At 41.1% G+C, this 23166-nt stretch overlaps 1 protein-coding gene across 4 annotated transcripts in view; it reads right to left on the bottom strand.

Moving 5' to 3' along the window:
• FRMD5 (FERM domain containing 5) overlaps window positions 1-22785 on the bottom strand; it is a 339227-nt gene extending 316442 nt beyond the window's left edge. The window contains exon 1 of one of the 4 annotated variants that reach the window (XM_009210057.3): window positions 21521-22785. In XM_009210057.3, the coding sequence (XP_009208321.2) occupies window positions 21521-21622 (102 nt within the window). In that variant the 5' untranslated portion in view covers window positions 21623-22785. Of the gene's footprint in view, window positions 1-20787; window positions 21495-21520 lie in introns of those variants that run through there. The other 3 variants (XM_009210059.4, XM_009210056.4, XM_021940517.2) reach the window with 3 other exon arrangements.
• Between the last annotated feature and the right edge of the window lie 381 nt (window positions 22786-23166).

The raw sequence follows: 23166 nt of genomic DNA, 5'->3' as shown, positions 1-23166 counted from the left end.
TAGTGCTCCTAATGGACAAAAGTGAGAAAATATCATCTATTTGAAAGAGGATGAGGGGGACTAAGAACAGAGCAAAGTTTCCAAAAACTCCAAAAATGACAGACATAGGACAGAGACAAAAAGAATACAAGTAAATTATAGACAAATATAAGGAAGAAAAATATATATGTATTTTCTTGAGACACAGTCTCCCTCCGTCACCTAGGCTGGAGTGCAGTGGCACAATCTCGGCTCATTGTAACCTCTAGGTTTGAGTGATTCTCCCACTTCAGCCTCCTGAGTAGCTGAGACTACTGGCATGTGCCACCATGCCTGGCAAATTTTTTATGTATTTGTAGCAGAGACAGGGTTTCACCATGTTGCCCAGGCTGGTCTCGAACTCCTGAGCTCAAGCGATCCTCCCATCTCGGCCTCCCAAAGTGCTGGGACTATAGGCATGAGCCACCGCACCTGGCTGAAAAATCATTTTTTAAAAATCCTGTATGTTCTAAGTTCAAAGACAATTATTAGTAATAAAACTATAGCTAAATAGCACTAAAATGTATAAAGTACTTTCAGATACATTTTCTCTTTTTTTTTTTCCTCATCCTCACACAACTCTGGGAAATATGCTGATCACAGAAGTTAGGTGACTCATTCAAGGTCATATAGGTAGTATGAAGTAGAGCCAAGGCTGACCTCAAGTTTCCTGAGTTCAAACATTATGCTCCTTTCACTATATTATTATTAAATAAAATTTCTACTCAAATCCACCAAAGGTATTCTAATAAAATTCTGCTCAATGTAACCATGCAATGCTCCCTCATCAGTCCTAAAGCCAATCTCAGAATTGCCAACACTGTATAGAACTGCTTTCACACTCCGGTAATTTCCAGAAAAACCTCAATAAAGGAAAGATTTCAGAACTGAATCTTTCTTATTAAAAAAAAAAAAAAAAAACTTACTCTAACCATTATGATTGCATCTAATGAATTCAATTTTACTCTTTCAACATTGATGAACCACTGTCAGTGTTCATCAAAACTGGTAACAAAATATAATGTCTGCTTCCCCATGGCAAATCCCTGCTTGTTCCCTCACCTATTTCTATAATGTATTGTCATTTATAACCTCTGACAGTTGTGCCACATTTCCCACATTACACAGAAACCAAGCACAGTAATTTTGGAAGGTTTTGTACTTGAAATTGGATTCCTGAAGAAAACCTCCATTTTTTAGTCAGTACAGCTAATTCATGAAAGATGATTTAGTTTCCATATACTACTTTTCAATATAAAAGAAATTTTTTTTTAATATTTATGACTTCAACAAATCTTGGTCAGTAGACTTTTTATCGTAATTCTTGAGTCAACGAACAGTAGAATCTGAAACTCATGACAAGATATGCACTGCAGAATAAAGAACTCTATTGTATGAATCCATTTCAGACTACAGGATCTTGGGTAAGTCTCTCTGGGTCTCAGTTTTGTCCTTTGAAAAAATTCAGTTCAAATGAGAACACACAGACACAGGGAGGGAACATCATACACCAGGGCCTGTTGGGGTGTTGAGGAGAAGGAGAGGGAGAGGGAGAGCATTAGAACAAATACCTAATGCATGCAGGGCTTAAAACCTAGATGACAGGTTGATAGGTGCAGCAAACCACCATGACACATGTATAACTATGAAACAAACCTGTACATTCTGCACATGTATCCCAGAACTTAAAGTAAAATAAAATTTTTTAAAAAAAATTCAGTTCAGTAGCTTTCATTTTTGTTTAACAGAGGCACCTTTTTTCTAACAATTTATCACCTGGAAATTCAATTATTTTTAAAACTGATAAAAAGTAGAGCCCTTCTGGGCAGGTTGCTCAGATCCCACCCACTCAGCACTCAGCATGCTCCTCAGTCCCCAAATCCCCACCTCAGACACCTTATGAAATATGTCTGAGGAACGGAATATAAAAACCAGGAATGAACTCTTTCAAGTCTCTTCCAGCTCCAAAAGTCTAGGATTTCATGAATTTTACATTCCATATCATTAGTCAATAGAGAAATATAAATTAAAACCTCAATGAAATATCACCATACACCTATCAAAATAACTTTTTTAAAAAATGTTAATAACACCAAGTGCTGGTAAGAACACAAAGCATCTAGAATTCTCATATATTGCTAGTGGGAATGCAAAATGACATAGCCACTTTGGAAAACAGTTTGGCAGTTTCTTATAAAGGTAAACAGACACACATATACAACCAGTAACTCTACTTCTAGGTATATACCTACGTAAAATGAAAACCTATGTTTATATAAAAACTTGTATGTGAATCTCTTTTTTGCAGCCTTATTCATAACTGCCAAAAAATGAAAACTCCAATGTCCATCAATGGGTTAATAGATGAACAAACTGTGATATATCCATAAAATAGTACTCATAAATGAAATGAAAGAACTGCTAATAAACACACTAACATGAATGAATCTCAAAAGCATTATTCTTACACTGAAAACCACGAAGCGTTTTTTAAAAAATTAAAAATCTAAATAAATGGAAATACACCCTACATTCATGAATCAGAAGATTTAATACTGTTAAGATGGCAACAATCCCTGAATTGCTGAATTGATCAACAGATTCAATACACTTCCTATCAAAATTCCACCTGGAATTTTTACAGAAATTCACAAGCTCATTCTAAAATTCATATGGAAATGCAATAAACCAAGAATAGCCAAAATAATCTTGAAAAAGAACAAAGTTGGTGAACTCATACTTTCCAACCTCAAAAGTTACTACAAAGCTATTAAGATACTGTGGTAGTGGAATAAAGGTAAATAGATAGATCAATGGAACATAATTTAGAGTCCAGAAATAAACCCATGTATTTATGGTCTATTCATCTTCAACAAAAGGGCTAAGACAATTTAATGAGGAAAAGAACAGCCTTTTCAATTGATGGTGCTGGACAACTGGATATCCACATGTAATAGTAAAACTTTGGACGCCTATCTCACATCATACACAAAAATTAACTCGAAGTGGATCATAGATCTAAATGTATGAGCTAACACTATACAACTCCTAGAAGAAAATACAGGTATAAATCTTCTTGACATTGGGTTAGGCAATGATTTCTCAGATATGCCACCAAAAGCACAAGCAATAAAAGGTAAGATTAATAAATTGGACTCCATCAAAATTAAAACCTTTTGTGCTTCAAAAGATACCATCAAGAAAATGAAAAGACAACTCACAGACTAGCAGAAAATACTTGTAAATCATCTATCTGATAAAGGACTCGTATTCAGAATATATAATAAACTCTTATAACTCAACAAAAAGACAAATAACCCAATTTTTAAATGGCCAAAGACTTGAATAGACATGTCTCCCAAAAAGATATACAAATGGCCAATAAACACACAAAAAGATGCCCAACATATTCAGTCATTTGGGAAATGCAAATCAAAACCACAATAAGATACTCCTTCACACCCGTTAGAATGGCTGTAATAAAAATTAAAAAATTTTTTTAAAAAGGCAGACAATAGTGAGGATTGGCCAGGAGAAACTGGAACCCTTGAACCACTGTGGAAAAGGGTTTGACAGTTCCAAATGGTTTGAGCACTGTGGAAAAGGGTTTGAAAAAGGGTTTGGCAGTTTGCTGCCACACAGTTACCACACAACCCAGCAATTTCACTCTCAGGTATCCATCCAAGAGAAATAAAAACATACTTCCACACAAAAACTTGTACAAAAATGTTCATAACATATTCAAGAGAAATGAAAACATGTCTACACAAAAACTTGTACATAAATGTTCATAGCATTATCCATAATAGGCAAAAAGTTTAAATGTCCATCAACTGATGAATAAACAAAATGTGGTATATCTATGACCTATACAATGGAAAATTACTTGGCAATTAAAAAAATAAAGTATTCATTCATGTTACTACATGAATGAACCCGAAAAACATTATATTAAGTGAAAGAAGTTACAAAAGACCACATATTGTATGATACCATTAGTTAATATATCTAGAATATTTGTCTGGAGAGACAAAAAGTAAGTATTTGCCTAGAATAGGGAGCTATGTGGGGGGAGTCAGAATTGGGGAATAACTGCTAATTAGTACAACGTTTATTTTGGGGTGATAAAAATGTTTAAAATTAGGTATCTTGATGGTTGCACAACTCTGAAAAGATACTAAAAGCTGTTGAAATGTACACCTTAAACAGATGAACTTTATGGTATGTAAATTGTATCTCAAAAAAGCATTATGCTAAGTGAAAGAAGCCAGACTCAAAAGATTACATATTGTATGATTCCATTTATAACACTGTGGAAAAGGCAAAACTGTAAGGACAGAAATCAGATTTGTGGCTGCCAGAAGCTGGAGAAAGAGAAGAGGACTGATCATAAAGGGGCATAAGAGAAATTTACAGGGTGCTGAAAATATTCCATATAAGGTAGTTATACAACTTGCATATATTTATCAAAATTCATAGAACTGTACAGCTAAAACAGTTCATTTTAATCTATGTAAACTGTACCCCAATAAATCTGACTTATAAAAGGCAAGTTTTGCCAGGCACAGTGGCTCATGCCTGTAATCCACTGTGAGAGGCCAAGGCAGGCAGATCACAAGGTCAGGAGTTCGAGACCAGCCTGGCCAACATAGTGAAATTCCATCTCTACTAAAAACACACAAAAATTAGCCAGGCATGGTGGTGGGTGCCTGTAATCCCAGCTATTTGGAAGGCTGAGGCAAGGAGAATCGCTTGAACCTGGGAGGCGGAAGTTGCAGTGAGCACAGATCACACCACTGCACTCCAGCCTGGGTGACAGGGTGAGACTCTGTCTCAAAAATAAATAAATAAATAAATAAAAAGGCAAGTTTACATTGAGGAGATATAGAAAACTATATTTGGAAACCTGGGGTCAAAAGAATAGTGGAAACCTTTGAAATATACCAGAACTCACCCTTACTGAGTTCTATAACATATGAGGAGCATGCCTCCTATGGATACCATCAAGTTTATATATTGCCTATGACAGACTGACAATATAGTCAAAAACATACGGACCATGGCAGAATTCCTCTTGGAATTCAGGATCAGTGTTAGAAAAAGTCCTCCCTCTGAAAGGCGAACTAGTGAAAGTCAACATAAAATTAAAGTTGTCTGGCCAAGTCCTCTAAATTACAGGGAAAATGACATTTAGAGTTGAGTCTTAAGAAATACCCAAGTCTAGGTGGGGTGCAGTGGCTCACACCTATAATTCCAGCACTTTGGGAGGCCAAGGCGGGTGGATCACCTAAGGCCAGGAGTTCGAGACCAGTCTGACCAACATGGTGAACTCTATCTTTACTAAAAATACAAAATTAGCCAGGTGTGGTGGCACGTGCCTATATTCCCAGCTACTTGGAAGGCTGAGGGAGGAGAATCGCTTGAACCCAGAAGGCAGAGGTTGCGGTGAGCCAAGATTGCACCATTGTACTCCAGCCTGGGCAACAAAACCGAAACTCTGTCTCAAAATAAATAAATAAGTAAATAAATAAATAAATACCCAAGTCTAATCAAAGTAAACAGTATCCTGTAGACTGGGATGTACCTTTAAAAAAAAGTAAGAAAAGGAAAAATTAACCTGTCTGAAAAAAAGTCATATTAGCATAGGTACAATAATCTGCATGAAGTAGGAGAAGAGAAGACTACCAGCCATTAGTAACTACTACTTAAAGGAGAAAGAAAACTGATTCTGGTAGATACATAATTACTAGAACTCTACTATAGAACAGAGATCATTTATAAGACTTTGAACCTGAAAGAATATCCCTCAAACTCATTTGATTCCCTTTGCCTTCCAAATAGCTTTCTAATCTGGTTTTCCAAAGTCTCTGATGCTAAAAGAAGTGCCTACAATGGCAGAAACTAGTATTCACTATTCCATTATAATTGACAAGCTAAGATTCTGGATTACATATAAAAAACAAAAGCTCTTATGATTTTGGTTAGCATGATTCAATCCCCTAGAACCTGAAATCTGTTGAACGAGGATATAAAGCTGTATTTTGTGTTCTGCAAAACCAAGGACCAGATCATAGATGGAAGCAGTCATCAAGCTCTTCCTTTGACACTTCTTTCTTTAAAAGGAATATCTGTATTTATAAAGAATATCCTTCACAGAAGGAACACACACATTAAACAAACAACTTATAGAGCCAAGGATAAATTTCTTGAACTACAGAACGTCTGTGCTAAAAGGGGCTGGAGGGATCATCTATTTGTGCCTCCTCATTTGGCAGACAAGAGGGTTACATTGCAATTTTAGAGATTAAGTTACCTAACCAAGGTCTCAAAGTTAATCAGTGCCAGGCATTTAACACAGTTCTCCCAATTCACTCCAAGTTATCATAGAGAGAAGGAAAACAACTGTAGCCAGGCACAGTGGTGTGTGCCTACGATCCCAGCCACTTGGGAAGCTGGAGTGGGAGGATCACTTGAGGCCAGGAGTTCAAGGCTGCAGTGTACTGTGCTCCACACCTGTATAGCCACTGCATTCCAGCCTGGGCAACATAGTGAGACTCCATCTCTTAAAAAAAAAAAAAAGAAAAGAAAAGAAAAAAGGCAAAGACGACAACTCTGTAGTCACAAAGACCTAAGTTCAAATCCCAGCTCCCCGACTTACTACTGCTGGGACATTAAGTTATTTCACTTCTCTAAGCCTCATTGTACTCATCTGTAATTAGAGATATCATTTTTTATCTTATAGATAAGATTAAATGAAAGAATGCATATAAAGTACTTAGCACAGACACTGGAACAAAGAACCCAATAATTTTTTAATCAATTAACATATATTATAAATTAAAGATATATAATATGGACATTACAGCAAATAACTATGACACAAAAATGACATGTTGTAATATTCATAACTTATCAGTACCTTCATTTTAATTGTAATTATGTCAGAAATATGATTTTAAAAGGAACAAAGAATTACAGAGAAAGGATGTAAAAAAAGAAAACTGGCCGGGTGTGGCTGCTCACACCTGTATTCCCAGCACTTTGGGAGGGCAATGCAGGCGGATAACTTGAGGTCAGGAGTTCGTGACCAGTCTGGCCAACATGGTGAAACCCTGTCTCCACTAAAAATACAAAAATTAGCCAGGCATGGTGGTGGGCACCTGTAATCCCAGCTACTCAGGAGGCTGAGGCAGGAGAATCATTCGAACGTGGAAGGCAGAAGTTGCAGTGAGCCGAGATCATGCTACTGCACTCCAGCCTAGATGACAGTGAGACTCCGTCTCAAAAAAAAAAAAAAAATACTGCCAAGATACCATTTCTAAATCCTTAATTTTTATCTTTTTATTAGAACATAATTGATAATTATATTGGATTATTTGTAAGTAGATAGGTTTTGACATATGATACTTGAGAATAAAATACTGACACATAATTTTGAAAAGTAACTGGATCCTAATCAAGTGAGAAAACATTCTATAGCAATTCTAAACCATAAACACAAACTTAATAATAAACACATTTGGTTAGAAAAGCTAATTTAATCACTTTTTTATTTTTAAGACCAGGTCTTGGTCTGTTACCCAAGCTAGAGTATAGTGGCTTGATGACAACTCACTGCAGCCTCCAACTTTGCGGCTCAAGTAATTTTTCCACCTTAGCCTCCCAAGTAGCTGGAACTACAGGAGCATGCCACCATACCTAATTTTTTTTATTATTTTTTATAGAGACAGTGGTCTCACTATGTTGCCCAGGCTGGTCTCAAACTCCTGGACTCAAGCAATCTTCCTGCCTCAGCCTCCCAAAATGTTGGAGGCATGAGCTACTGTGCCCATCCTAACCTTTTTACATTTTTTTATTATGCAATAGTTATAGACACACAAAAAGTTGCAAAAAATAGTACGGAGATGTCCCATGTGCCCGTCACCCACCTTTCCCCAATGGTAAAGTCTTACATAACTACAGTATGTTATCAAAACCAGGAAATTCACATTGGCACTGAAATATAATTCACATATCATATAATTCACCATTTTATAGTATACAATTAAGAGGTTTTTAGTAAATGTTCCCAGAGTTCTGCAACCCTCACCACTAACCACCTTTTAAAGTCATCATAGGCTGGGCACAGTGGCTCATACCCATAATCCCAGTACTTTGGGATGTTGACGTGGGAGGATTACTCGAGCCCAGAGTTTGAAACCAGCCTGGTCAACAAAGCAGGACTCTGTCTCTACAAAAGAATTTTAAAAATTAGCTGGGCTTGGTGGCATGCACCTGTAGTCCCAGCTACTGGGGAGGCTGAGACAGGAGGATTGCTTGAACTCAGGAGTTCGAGGGTGCAGTGAGCCAAGATCATGCCACTGTACTCCAGCCTCAGCAACAGGGCAAGACCCTATCTCAAAACAAAACAAAACAAATAATATCACCATAGCATAATTGTGAAGAATAGAAAACATGATAGGTTCATTTTTTCACCTATTTAGCTCAAGCTATAGGTAACTTTACATTTGCTTTTGCTGTGTTTTTTTTTTTTTTTTTTTTTGAGATGGAGTCTCACTCTGCCGCCCAGGCTAAAGTGTAGTGGCGCGATCTTGGCTCACTGCAACCTCCATCTCCCAGGTTCAAGCGATTCTCCTGCCTCAGTCGCTGAGTAGCTGAGATTACAGGCGTGCAACACCGTGCCCAGCTAAGTTTTATATTTTTAGTAAAGACAGGGTTTCACCATGTTGGCCAGGGTGGTCTTGAATGCCTGACCTCATGTGATCTGCCTTCCCTCGGACTCCCAAAGTGCTGGGATTACAGGTGTGAGCCACCACTGCTGGCCCTACATTTGCTTTTTTTCTTTTTTGAGACAGAGTCTTGCTCTATCACCCAGGCTGGAGTGCAGTGACATGATCTCAGCTTACTGCAACCTCCACCTCCCAGGTTCAAGCGATTCTCCTGCCTCAGCATCCTGAGTAGTTGGGACTACAAGCGCATGCCACCACACTCAGCTAATTTTTTGTAATTTTAGTAGAAACGGGGTTTCATCGTGTTAGCTAGGATGGTCTCGATCTGACCTTGTGATCTGCCCGCCTCAGCCTCCCAAAGTACTGGGATTACAGGTGTGAGCCACCACATCAGGCCTATTTGCATTATTTAATAATCATTTTTTTAGAGCTAATACTTTTATTCATACACATTTACAATCAACATATGTTAAGCCCCTTGGTGACACCTTAGTTACTAGCTGTACAAAGACATCTCTGCTCTTCAAACAGTTCACAGTACACTGAGAGGCAGACACGTGAGAAAATATTCATTTCTTTTTTTGAGACGGAGTCTCGCTCTGTCGCCCAGGCTGGAGTGCAGTGGCATGATCTCAACTCACTGCAAGTTCTGCCTCCTGGGTTCACACCATTCTCTTGCCTCAGCCTCCTGAGTAGCTGGGACTACAGGGGCCCGCCACCATGCCCGGCTAAATTTTTTTTACATATTTTTAGTAGAAATGGGGCTTCACCATGTTAGCCAGGATGGTCTCGATCTCCTGACCTTGTGATCCGCCTGCCTCGGCTTCCCAAAGTGCTGGGATTACAGGCGTGAGCCACCATGCCAGGAGAAAATATTCACATTTCAATATGGTAAGTGCTATAAGTCCCCCAAGGCACTGCCCAGCAACAATGGGGAGGGAGTCTACCCTGGAACAAGAAGGTTGGTGATCCATGCAGTGAGAAAAGGTGCATACATAAGATGAGACAAGACAATGCTGGAAAGGGAGGTAGCAGAGAGATTATGGAAGGCCTTCTATGCCATGCTAAAAGGCTCCTGTTATCCTGTAGGCAATGGGAAAACCATGTAGGATTTTTAAAAGAAAAAATAGTTAGAGTTGCATTTGGGAAACATGTGAAAGATGTGAATGGGCCCACCACTCCATAGGAAGGTAAAACCTACACAATTTGGTCCCCACATCTGGCAAGGGCAAATGTGGAGCCAGGGAATGGAATGTGGTCAGCACTAAATAGTTAGTGGCCCGTCCAGCAGAGGATTCTATACCCAGCACCAGTGCACTGTGGCAGAGTATTGTGCAGTGAGGTGTTCACTATGACTCACTGATTGTTGAATATTTTAAATGTCACCCCCGCATGAAGGCCAGGCCCAGAGGGCTCCTTTAAACCATTAAGCCTCTATCATCACACACAGCTACAACAAAAAATAGATCTCAGCCGGCACAGTGGCTCACGCCTGTAATCCCTGTACTTTGGGAAGCTGAGGCAGGTGGATCACCTTAGGTCAGGAGTTCGAGATCAGCCTGGCCAACATGGTGAAACCCCGTCTCTACTAAAAATACAAAAATTAGCCAGGTGTGGTGACTTGAGCCTGTAGTCTCAGCTACTGGGGAGGCTGAGGCAGGAGAATTGCTTGAACCCGGGATGTGGAGGTTGCAGTGAGCCAAGATTGCGCCACTGCAGCCTGGGCGACAGAGCAAGTCTCCGTCTCAAAAAAAAAAAAAAAATCTCCAATGTTCTTTCATTATCCTCAATCTGCTTCTCCAGATTCTCCCTCCAGATTCTGACCAGGTATTTCTGCTTAAGGCTCCACTTAAGCTCTCACTTAAGGCTCTCACTCCAATCCCTCTGTTTCTCTGGTTTTGATCTTTTGTTTCTCCATTTAGCCAATTATTTTAATTCTCCCTCCACTCTAACTTCGGCTCTCCAGTGTAAAGACTTTACTGGCCATGGAAAGTCCACCTCCTGCCACCATGTCTACCCATTCCTGAAGCACCAGACCTGAAGACATAGTAGACACAGAGTCACATTGGTTCCATTAATCCATTAAGAAACTATTATCAAGAAAAGTTAATAGAAAACTCTAAACATATAATACAAATCCAGCTAAAGCTCACGGCTTTCAGGAATCTTTAGGTTGGAGTTCCAAGATGTCATTTTATACAATACAGATTTCCATTTGTTTGTACTGCCTCAATTAACTAAATACACAACACTCTTATGTTTAAAAATGAACTTAAAGTACACATATCACATTACGCCTTAGTGTACATTTACATATACTATGATTGCACCTATTTAATATCTCTTACCACCAAGAGAAGGTGTGACCATCACACAAAGAATCTGACCAACAAAGGTATAACTAGGCAGTGATGGCAATTATAAATGGTGATAAAAGACTCTATTAAACGAGAGGCTAAAAGTATAAAATAGCATAAAGCAAAGGAAATAATAAAAGATGAACAGAAGGGCTATCTTGTTCAGGAAAGATGGCAAGAAATAAAATTGTGAAATTCAGAAAGTGAAGAAAAAGTAAAATTCTTCCACTTCTTTTGTCATTGTCTTTCAATCAGAAAGTAGCTTAAGTGAGATAAATCATTAGTAAAAATAGTCCATAATATTTTATAACGACACACTGAAAGATCTCATTTGCAGCAAGATAGTATATCATTATATCTGTCTCTTTAAAAATAATCAGACTGACTAGTATACCCAATATTACAAATTAGAATATGGGTAATATCTCCTTTACCATAAAATTAGAAAGCAGTTCATAGATGTACATTTAATGTGGCTATTCATTTAAACAAACTTTTTAAAATTACATAAGATAGATTAAAAAGTAAGCAAAGAAAGTATTACATTTTCAGATTAGCTGTGCTGCCTAGTTGGTTCAGTATTTTATGTCCTGTAGCTACACCAAGCAAACTCCTCTCCCAGTTTTTTTAAAACCTATTTCACATGTGCTAGAATCTGAAGCTGGGCATAGTTTGAAGAAGTTCCATTCTAGTACTGGGACTTCCTTATGTTTTTATCAGAGTTTCACTGCTCAACAGCCAAATTTCTTTTGATAGTATAACTTCCAAATGGCCTCCCAAAGAGCTGATGGGCTATTCTGTTAGACAGACAAGTGTATACTGAGAAATTGTAGGTTTAATATGCCTTATAACATTCCAGGCATCATTGCCAATCCATGGAGTCCTTCTGACCTACAAACCTCCAATTCCATATAACTTTGGGCCTTTTAGAGTCTTCTAGAGGCAAGGTCAGGCATGGTGGCTCACGCTTGTAATCCTAGCACTTTGGGAGGTTGAGGCGGGTGGATTGCTTAAGGTCAGGAGTTAGAAACCAGCCTGGCCAACATAGTGAAACCCCTTCTGTACTAAAAATACAAAAATTAGCCGAGTGTGGTGGCGCATGCCTGTAACCCCAGCTACTCGGGAGACTGAGACACAAGAATTGCTTGAACCCAAGAGGAAGAGGTTGCAATGAGCCAACATCATACCACTGAACTCCAGCTTGGGCAACAGAGTGAGACTCTGTTTAAAAAAAAAAAAAAATGCTTCTAGAGGCTAAAAATCTAAAAGACGGCAGGCTGGATCTTAAATTACCTCTGGAAGTACATGAGATCCTTATGTGAATTGACTAATTCTGCTTTCTTGTGTTTTTTTGTTTGTTTTGTGTTTTTTTGTTTGTTTGTTTTTCAGATGGAGTTTCGCTCTTGTTGCCCAGGCTGGAATACAATGGCGCGCTCTCGGCTCACCACAACCTTCGCCTCCCTAGTTCAAGCAATTCTCCTGCCTCAGCCTCCAGAGTAGCTGGGATTACAGGCATGCGCCACCACACCCAGCTAATTGTTTTATTTTTAGTAGAGACAGGATTTCTCCATGTTGGTCAGGCTGGTCTCAACCTCCAGACCTCAGGGGATCCACCCACCTCGGCCTCCCTAAGTGTTGGGATTACAGCCGTGAGCCACCATGCCCAGCCGTTCTTGTGTTCTGATCAATGTTCTTACCTGCTTGGTTCAAGTCTAACAAAACAAAAATCTTAGTGGCACCTCCTGCCTAGAGTATTTGGAATCCTTTGGAAATCCTGAAGCCAACTTTTCCACTCTATCCTCAAAATTAGACTGAGGCCCAGACTAGAGGTCCTTGGGTTAAGTTGGGGTATAGAGAAAAAAGGCTCTGCACCTGTCTGGAGGTGAAGGATAATTTGCCTAAGGCGTGCCTGGATGGAGTGCCAGACTATGAGGGTTCCTAATGATTTGGCTTTTTCCTACTACAAGTTCACTGAAAGTGGCCAGACATTTGAGTGTGCCCTAGGGCATGCAGATTTGATGTACCACTATTTATTTCAGGTCTTGGGCCTGTGGGCCTTTGCTAATTTTTCTGGCTCCCACAATACCACTTCACAGCAAGCCCCCTTAATCTCTCCAATAAAGTGGAGTGTCTGTATTGTCAGTCATCCCCTATTCATCAGTCTTTAGACTATCCCTTCTTTTTCTCCTTTTCCAGAGCAAAATAACCTATTAGCATTGGCATTCTGCCGAACACTGATTGCCCAGTGCTTTCTTGGAGGTTCCCATCCCCAAAGCTCTAGCCTGGCATTGTGTTGAGTGCTCAAAGTACACCCTGTATAGGGCTGGGAACTTCGAAGCTGTCAGGGGTTCACTGGGGAATTCAGAGACGCAATCTTCAGTCCTCAAGAGAAGCTATTTTTGGTGGCCGCTTAGGTTTAGGAACAGAGATGCTGAAATGTGCCTTTTAGGACTCCATGGGTCACGTTTCTTAACTGTTAATGCACAATTGGGGCTGCACTATATTCGTCAAAGGATTTTCAAACATCAGCTAAATGTTGCAATTTGATACTCTCTTTTTTGTCAGATGATTAAACTGATCCCGAAGAGAAGAGTCCTCTTGGAAATAAAATTCATATGTAGTTACTGCAGCCACAGAATGAAGACTGAAATCTGAATCCATCTTTTCTTGACATAATGCCATTGCTTTGTGAAGAATCTTAATTTGTGTTATACAGTTTTAGAATTAGATTTAATTCATCACTAGCTTTATGCATTATTAGTTTAGATTGATTCCTCTCTGCATGTCAAGTATGATTGAAATTTACTGACAGTAATTTTCCCTAAGCAGATTTCTGTTGTTTGACTCAACTGTACCAGAGTAAGTCAGATAAACACACTAATGAAAAAAACTAAAGACTTTACATTTTTAACTTTTCCACTTAGAAGTAGTCTGCTGTTAACTCAACCTGGAATGCTCTTTACACATCCCCACACCATTTTATGCTTTTGCCAATTTTTTTTTTTTTTTTTTAAGAGACAGGGTTTCCATCTGTAGCCCAGGCTGGAGTACAATAGCACAATCATAGCTCACTGTAACCTCGAACTCCTGGGCTTATGAAATCCTCCCACTTCAGCCCCCTCATGTAGCTAGGACTATAGGCATACACCAACATGCCAGCCTAAATTTTAAATTTTTTGTAGAGACAAGGTCTTGCTATGTTGCCCAGGATAGACTCAAACTCCTGGCCTCAAGGGATCCTCCTGTGTTGGCCCCCGCCAAAGCACTGAGATTACAGGCATAAACCACAGCACCTGGCCCTGCTTTTGGCAATTTTTCACGGCCTGGTTCAAATTTCATCTCCTTTGAAAAACAATTATTTTTTAATCCCTCCCCATCTCCCAAACTCCAACCCAAATTTACATTGCCACAACATATCCCCTTGTCTTAGCTCCAAATTCTATGATGCTTTATAGTTTGTTATTTATGTGTTTGCAATCCCTAAATTGTAAGCCCTTCCAACAGGGGCCTTGACTCTTCCTTTCCCCCAGTGCGTCAAGTTGTGAACAAAATTTGTTTGAAAAAACAATATACAAATATACAATAATCATACTGTTTTTAGGTCAGGAGAGACAAAAAATACTAACCAATAAATACAACAGCATCAAACTGGTATAATGACGCACTGCAGAATCTTTAGACTCCTACCCACTTGAAAATAGGTATGTGTATCTGTAGACAACCTAGCATTCACCTTGCAAAGGAAGAGAATCTACTAAGACAATTCAGGAATAAATCAAAAGTTAGAAATGTGAGATTCATCATTCGCCTCTTCTTCTCCCTCACCTTTTACATCCAGTCAATCAACACTTGTCCATTTTACCTACTAAATCTCTCTCTAACCCAGTAGTAGCAATTCTCAAACCTCATTAAGCCTAAGAATCACCTGGAAGACTTGTTAAACAGACTGCTGAACTCCATCCCCAGAGTTTTTGATTCACTAGGTCTGGGATGGAGTCAAGAATTTGTAGTTCTAACCAGTACCCAGGTGATATGGATAATACCTCTCTAGGGGCCATACTTTGAAAACCACTGCTTTATCCAATCCCTTATTTCATTTTCCATGCTTTTGAGAGGCCTCACAATTTCTACCGAAGGAAAAGGGTTCCTGAGTTGTGACATAGTAAAATGACTCAAATGAGGCATAAGAATAGCTAGTTTTGGTCCTGATTTTGAATGGTTTCTCTTGGTGGGCAGTGGTTGTCTGAGGCTTTGAACTGATCTTTAACACACAGGAATGAGTTCTAGGCGTTTCTGGAGTGGTCCAGAGCACCTCTAAATACAAAGCAGCAGATGAGGTCATGGTAATTCAGGGAGTCAGAAGTGGAAGGGTGGGGGTTGAAAGCTATAATCACTGTCAAAGGGGCGTTTTCTGTAGACAAGTGAATGGAGCTATTGTACACAAACTCAGTGGTTGCCAAGCATGTGGCCCAATTATTTTGCCTTCATGAGCATGGCACGGAAGGATCTCTTTAGAGAACTTGATTCACACAAGTTTGTGTTTAGTCTAACGGTAGCAGGCAAAAGCCTGAGGAATTTGAACCTAAGAGTCTTTACAAGTTCCTGCCTCCCAAATCTAGGATATGGTACTAGAAAGTTGGTAAGACCACGAAAGTAAAACACAATCCTTAAAAATAATACAACAATTACAACTGTTGAAAGACCAATATAGGGGCCTATCTTGGGTCAAAATGTTGACACCAATAATGAAGATCACATGTTGACCTTGGGAGGCAAAAGGTTCATAATTTAAATTTCTCTGAGACGGTTTTAGCTCATGGAGAAACTGGAGGTTAGGAATATGTGAACTTAGACCCTCTGCTCTCCCTGGTTTATCTTTGACTCTACCTGTATTTAAAGTGCTTGTAAAAATCCAGACTTTTTTTTTTTTTTTTTTTTGAGACAGAGTCTTGCTCTGCCGCCCAGGCTGGAGTGCAATGGCGCTATCTTGGCTCACCACAACCTCCGCCTTCCAGGTTCAAGCGATTCTCCTGCCTCAGCCTCCCGAGCAGCTGGGATTACAGGCATGTAACACCATACACCTGGTTAATTTTTGTATTTTTAGTAGACGGGGGTTTTACCATGTTGGCCAGGCTGGTCTTGAACTCCTGATCTCAAGTGATCCTCCCACCTCAGTCTCCCAAATTGCCAGGATTACAGGCACGAGCCACCATGTCTAGCCAAAAGTCCAGAAAGTTTTATTGGTCACCAGGGTCTAGGGTCTTAAAAGGAATGGAAGACCTGCTTCAATTGCCAGGACAGACATATGAATTGGCGATTTGCTGTCTTAGGTGAAACACCATTCTCCCTGCAACATGGGAATGGAAATGCTTTAGTATCCTTCAAATTTCCTAGCTGCATAAGAAAACCACTGAGGTGGTTGGCCTAAGCCCAAAAGGGTCAAGGCCAGAAAACAGAGGGGCAACAAGCATCACCTGGCCTCCAGGAAAGCAGCACTGTCCTTTCTGGGCACTACAGAAGTGAGAAACAGAAGCTATAAGGTTGCTGCCAAATCCTCCATGATATTCACTTCTTTAGTACAGGCCCTAACTAGGCACATTTGGGGGACGAGCAACTCACAGTAGGCTACTCCATGAAACAGGGTCTGCAGAGTCAAACAGGATGTTATAGATGAGGCTATCAAAGGTGAATTCAGCTTAAAATAGATATAACTAGAAACAGGATGGGACGCACGGTTCGCTTCCTCTTGGAGCAAGAGGTGAGAAAATGAAGCTGTGAGGAGGTCTGTCTCCTGTTTTATGGGGTACTAAGGGGGAAAATGTGAGGGAAACTTCTGTAGCTATGGTGATCTCTACACTCAAAATCCTAATTCTGGCAGAACTCTAGCACTCCATGAAGTACTGCATCACACAGTATTCATTTGATCTAAGCCCTCTAAACTTGCACAGATGGAGGCGGGGGGACCCGAAAGTTTTGAAATCCTAAAAGACAAACCAAAAAGTCATAGGAGCTATACCAACTGGCACTCCACTAATTCAACAAAGGATAATTGCAGAAATTTACTTCATAAACACCTCAAAGACCTCATAAATACCACACTAACATACTGTACTTCTCACCAAGGAGAGGGGTCACACAGCAAAATGGTTTGCAATGGAATGGATTAAAACTATAAAGGGTTATACAATTGTTAGAACTGTTTATTGTTTTCAGGAATAAGAAATTTTGAAGTGAAGTTAACATAGTAATCATGTAGCACAAACAAATTAGAACAAATATTTATTGAACTAAAACTATGTAAGGCATCAGACTAGATGTGATAATTCTTAGGGTTTATGATTTATAGCTTTCTCTTAATCTATTATAAATTCTAGAATGCCTGGCAAGCACAGGGCTCAATATATTTTTTTCTCTCCCTCCCTCTCTCACCCTAGCTACCACAGCTACTAAGTGTTTGAGCCACAATCCAATCCAAATATTGGTTATACTATGGAAATGCCCCTGCACACACATTCTATTTATGGTAGTATCTTATTTAACTGCACAATTTAACCTGGCTGCTTAATCCATTATTTTAATGTGTCTCCCAGTAAAATCAAATTCATTTCTAAAGTAGCTCACCTTTCAGTAACCACAAAAGACTGATTAACATTTCTGACTTGAAAATAGGTGTTTTTCAACACATACTTCTACTAGAAATTTTGCAATATATATTCTTTTAATTTATAAACTATTACAAGCTGAAAGACAATTAAAAATCTATTCCTGGCCGGGTGCAGTGACTCACACCTGTAATTCCAGCACTTTGGGAGGTGAGGCGGGTGGATCACGAGGTCAAAAGATAGGGACCATCCTGGCCAACATGGTGAAACCCCATCTCTACTAAAAATACAAAAATTGGCCGGAGGTGGTGGTGGATGCCTGTAATACCATCTACTTGGGAGGCTGAGGCAGGAGAATCACTTGAACCGGGGAGGTAGAGGTTGCAGTGAGCTGAGATCGCACCATTGCACACCAGCCTGGGCAACAGAGCGAGACTCCATCTCAAAATAATAATAATAATAAAAATAATCTATTCCTTATAAGCAGGGCATAGTGGTGCACTTCTGTAGTCCCAACTACTTGGGAGGATGAGGCGAGAGAATCACTTCAGCCCAGGAATTCAAGTCCAGCCTGGGCAACATAGCAAGATCCCATTTCTTAAAAACATAAAAATCTATTCCTTAGGATATTACATGCCTAAGCATGTAAATGACTCCTTCAGTACACTGAGTTCAAAGATATTAGGTATCTTTTCATTTTTTTAATTTTCCCTATTTTCTCCCAAATAACAAAGGAAGGTGATACATGTGGTAAATAAATATATATATATATCCATAAATGAAACAGATGAGTGAAGAACAGATGAGTAGACCAGATCTGCATTTACGAGGCAATGACCTTCAAAACGGGCAGGGAGCTGTTAACAATGTTCTTCACAGGGGAGCAATTATACTACAAACCTCCTATGTATACTTTCATTTCTCATGGTCTACAAATACATTTGCATATCAGAAAGAGTGAAAGAATAGTCTGGTAACTGTCGCAACCCTCACTGAAAACATACAAGGCATTTTCATTACCTTAATAATTACATCCTAAATGCCAGATCAGAATAAATGCTGCATTACGAAAGGACAAATACTTTGATGGAATTTCCTACAACTGAAATTTACCAAATGTAACTATCATGACTCCAACCCAGTGATACATTTCTGATTCTGTAATACCCTAAGTAGTCTCTGATTATGCTGAGGCAGTAAAATCATTCTAAAATAGATACCTTATTTAAACAAAAATATGGCATACAACACTTTAAGGAAAATGAGTTCAAATTATCACCCTAAAAATTAAAATATACAGTGCTACAATGCCTAAAATGTTGGGAATATTGCTTAACCTAATAAGAAGATCACAGATCCTTTCCATACTGATTTAAAAGATCCTGTGCCCAGTATTTAACAAACAGTATTTAACAAATAAGCACGTGCACACATACACACACACACACACACACACACACACACACACTACAGAAATGCATGAGGAAAAGTTGATAAGAAAAGCTCAATTTCTAAATGTTCAAAAAAGCTACATGCAGAAAATATTATTTTCATATAAGATACTGTCTTTTTGCTACATTTCCTCACATGAGTAAAAACAAAAGCAATTTACAAAAGTGGTGCCAAAGAATGACAACATTACATATACTTTACAATCCCTGTTTTTTAGATTCCACGCAAAAATCACAATGCACAATCATTAACATGTCTAGACAGTGGACACTTACTACAGTGTGGCCATATTACACCACGCTTAATTTTTTAAGTGGCCTAGATATTTTATAAAATTAAATTGCAATAATGTAAAATGAGAGCAGTAGGAAAATAAGTACAACCATAGTAGGATATAGCAAGCACAAACCCAATAAGTCCTCTAACTCAAAAATATTCTTTTTCTAAATGGTAATAAAAACTATCCACAATATAATACCAATCAAACAACCTCAAAGGTTCCACTAACTGGGAAAAAAATAACTAGTTGCCTCATTGCAATACTTTAAAACCACAAGGTTAACAATCATTTCTAGTGAAATGGTGATGTGAATTGTGTTTTATTTGTATTCTACACCTTGGCAAAAGTTAGTGACCTGCCTCGGAAATTATTTCACATACCCCAAAAGTATTCTTAGGACTCATGAAGTATAAATCTCACACTGCCCTTGATATGCTATTGGATAAATGCTTTAAATTTTAAAGCAAAGGATAAAGACTTTTAAAAAGCTCTAGACAATATACTCAAATGGTGAAGATGTCAACTCAATGTATTCTCCTACCCCAGCAAAAGAAAAAAAAAAACAAAAAAATTGAACATGGCACAACGATACAATAGGAACAAAAAGTAGTATTCCACTCATTCAGCAAGGAAATAATACATAGCATCTCTCTATCATATTCAACTACAAAAATCCTTTCACTTGATGGCTAGCATCTTTATGACTGCTTAGTCTGTATTTAAGTGGCCTTAAAAAGAGATTCTGTGCTCTTTCTCTACCCTCACGGATCTTTGACAACAGTCAGCACTTATACCCAGAGCTGGTTTCGAGGGGAGGGAGAAAAGGGAAAGTGAGGAGAAGGCTGAACTGAGCACGGAGTCAGCAGGGAGCAGCTGCTCTCATACACTACCCAGTGTCTTTCTCACACACCGCTATTTTCCGCTATTGAGCACTGTCAGCAAAAATAAATAAATAAGGAGGCGGGGGGGCAAGGAGACACTGAGGGTAGGACCCAGGCCGACAGTTTTTGTCTGTCACATCTGAGCCAGAAGCCTCCTCTGTTTTCCTGCTGCAAAGGCAAAGGATCAGGTGAGACCCCTCCGGGTCCAGCTCAATTCGCTTCTCCACAAAGAGCAGCTTCCGGCGATGAGCGCAGGATCCTCCTGGCTGATGAACTGAACACCGGAGCATTGTCAATGTTTTCAATCTCTGACTTTTTCATAAAGGAGGAGAGAGGGTTGTGACTGCATTCCCGGGAAAGACTACTACTCCTGACGTGCACACAGCAGTAGTGAAGGAACATGAGCAAGAGGTTGTAAAAATCCCTTCAAAAATACCAGGTTCTGAAAGAAATGCTGTTCAGCATTACCGTATTGTTGGCGTTTTTCGTAAGTCGCCGATTCTTCCTGGCCACCGCCAAGCCCCAAATCGCTGGGACTTGTTGCTAAATCTTTACCTCACGTCCCCCAGAACCGCCCAACACAATAAGATTTGGGGGTCAAAAGGCAAGAGGGGGCCTAAATCTCTAAAGCCCAGAGGACTGGGCTTCCTTCAATAGGCCACTCCGCATGGGCTGCGCGTTCAGTTCTACCTTCTGAAAGCTCTGACTCACAAATGGGGTGAGGGGGGAGGAATTATGACATAAACCATTATCCTTCCAACCCAAGAGAGATAAGAAAAGCCAGCCATACGTCCTTGCCCGGCCAGAGAGCCAAAGCCTGAGCCCCCGACGGGGCGGCCGGGCTAGGAGCCTACAGCCCTACCCGCCTCCCTCCGGGCGCCCCGGAAAGGTGCACCCTACCCGGGCGGGCTCGAGGAACCAGGACGGGGCGCCCTCACCCAAGGAGAGCAGGGGAGGACTTGGGGGTGTGGGACGCGGAGACTAGCCCCGCGGCGGCAGTGACACACCGGGTGCCAGGGCTCCGGCAGGGGCTCCGGTGAAGGCGCCCTGCAGCACTAGGGTGGTCCGCCGCAACCAGGAACGGACAAAGCACGGCGCTGGGGCTGGGGCGACCCCCGGGCGGCGGCCGCCGCCGGTCAAGTTGACCGGACTTGGGGGACGAGGGGGTCCCGCGGGCGGGGCGGGGCGGCGCGGCGCTGACCTGGATGGTGCAGGTGTACTCGCTATCGTCCAGCAGCCGCACGGTGCAGCTGTACTCGCGCTCCAGGCTCCTGCTGCTGCCGCTCATCAACCTGCTCAGCATCTTCCCGCCCGCCCGCCCGGGAGCGACGCGGCGACGCTGCGGACCCTGGACCAGGCGTCCCTCAGCCCGGCAGCTCCGCGCCGACCCCGGGCACCTGCAACATCACCCCGGCCCCGTCGCTGCCGGTGCCTCCTGCTGGCCTCGTTCCTCCTCCTTATCCTTCTCCTTCCCTCAGCCGCCACCGCCTCCCCCCAGCCCAGATCAAGCGCCGGGCTCTGTCTCCTCCGCGCCCGAGTGCCCGTGCCCAGCTCGCTGGGCGGGGCCTCAACCGGAGGGGGCCAATGGGGATCAGCGCGGCGGAACCGAGTGGCAGACCGAAAAGCCAATCGGAATAGAGTACTGGAATGATGGGCGGGGTAAAGAAGCAATCACAGAAAAGCAGTGGGACCTAGTCAAGCTGGAGCAGCCCTCTAGCGTCCCAAATGAGGGGCTCCTCTCCGCCTTGTGGTTCCTGTGGATGCTGTTTCCCCTCCCCCGGGCCAGGTGTGAGCACCCAACTGGATTGATGTCTGCCGCCTGAGATACACTTGATCTGTGTTTCTGAAGCCAAGCCCCGCACCCTTCAACGCCGCGGGTCCCGCCCTCTTGGGAGCCGGAGCGAGGAGGCGGCGGGATGCTGGATCACAGTCGCTGCACCTGCAGAATGCGGGTACCTCTCGCTCCAGATCAGGCGACTGCCCCCGACCTGTGCTGTACCCTAAGTTGGCCGGTCTGGCCTCTGTGCTCCAGCCCTCTTATTTTGGGAAACAGGAGCTACTTAAATAAAAGCTAAAGGGACCTCAGAGGTTCTTAAGTACTCGGGTTTAATCCCCCAAAAAATCCTCCACTCTAACACCCTTTGCTTCCTTCTTTTTATTTCAGAAGACAAAAGGAGACCGCTCCTTCAGCTGGTAGGGAGCAGAGGAAGCAATGAATCTTCTTGCACTTTTAGAACTGGAAATTATGTCTTCAGACTTTCTCAACAGAGCAACATAGTATGTCAGGAGGTGTACATCACAAAGAATTGTCTCCTTCTCTTTGTCACCCGAAATTTACAGACTTCAAGGTTTTTTACCAAAACTTCACTAAGAGACATTCTCCCTCAAAGATTTTTGATGGGAGGAAATGTTATACAATAATTGTGTCGGCCGGCGCAGTGGCTCATGCCTGTAATCCCAGGACTTTGGGAGGCCGAGGTGGGCGGATCACCTGAGGTCAGGAGTTCGAAACCAGCCTGACCAACATGGTGAAACCCCGACTCTAGTAAAAACAAAAAAAAATTAGCCGGGCGTGGTAGCACGCGCCTGTGATCCCAACTACTCGGGAGGCTGAGGCAAGAGAATCTCTTGAACCCAGGAGGCGGAGGTTGCAATGACCCAAGATGGTGTCCATTGCACTCCAGCCTGGGGGACAAGAGTAAGACTCTGTCTCAAAAAAATAAATAAATAAATAAATAATCATGTCAACATAGAACATTAATGCTGTAATATATTAATTTAAAATAATGAAATAGGCATAATTTCCTATTATTTTCATTTACACTGTTCTTGTTTATAGGTATAACA

Source organism: Papio anubis, chromosome 7 (genome assembly GCF_008728515.1).
Source record: "Papio anubis isolate 15944 chromosome 7, Panubis1.0, whole genome shotgun sequence".
In the NCBI taxonomy this organism is placed as follows: domain Eukaryota; kingdom Metazoa; phylum Chordata; class Mammalia; order Primates; family Cercopithecidae; genus Papio; species Papio anubis.
This window is presented reverse-complemented; position numbering and strand designations above follow the sequence as displayed.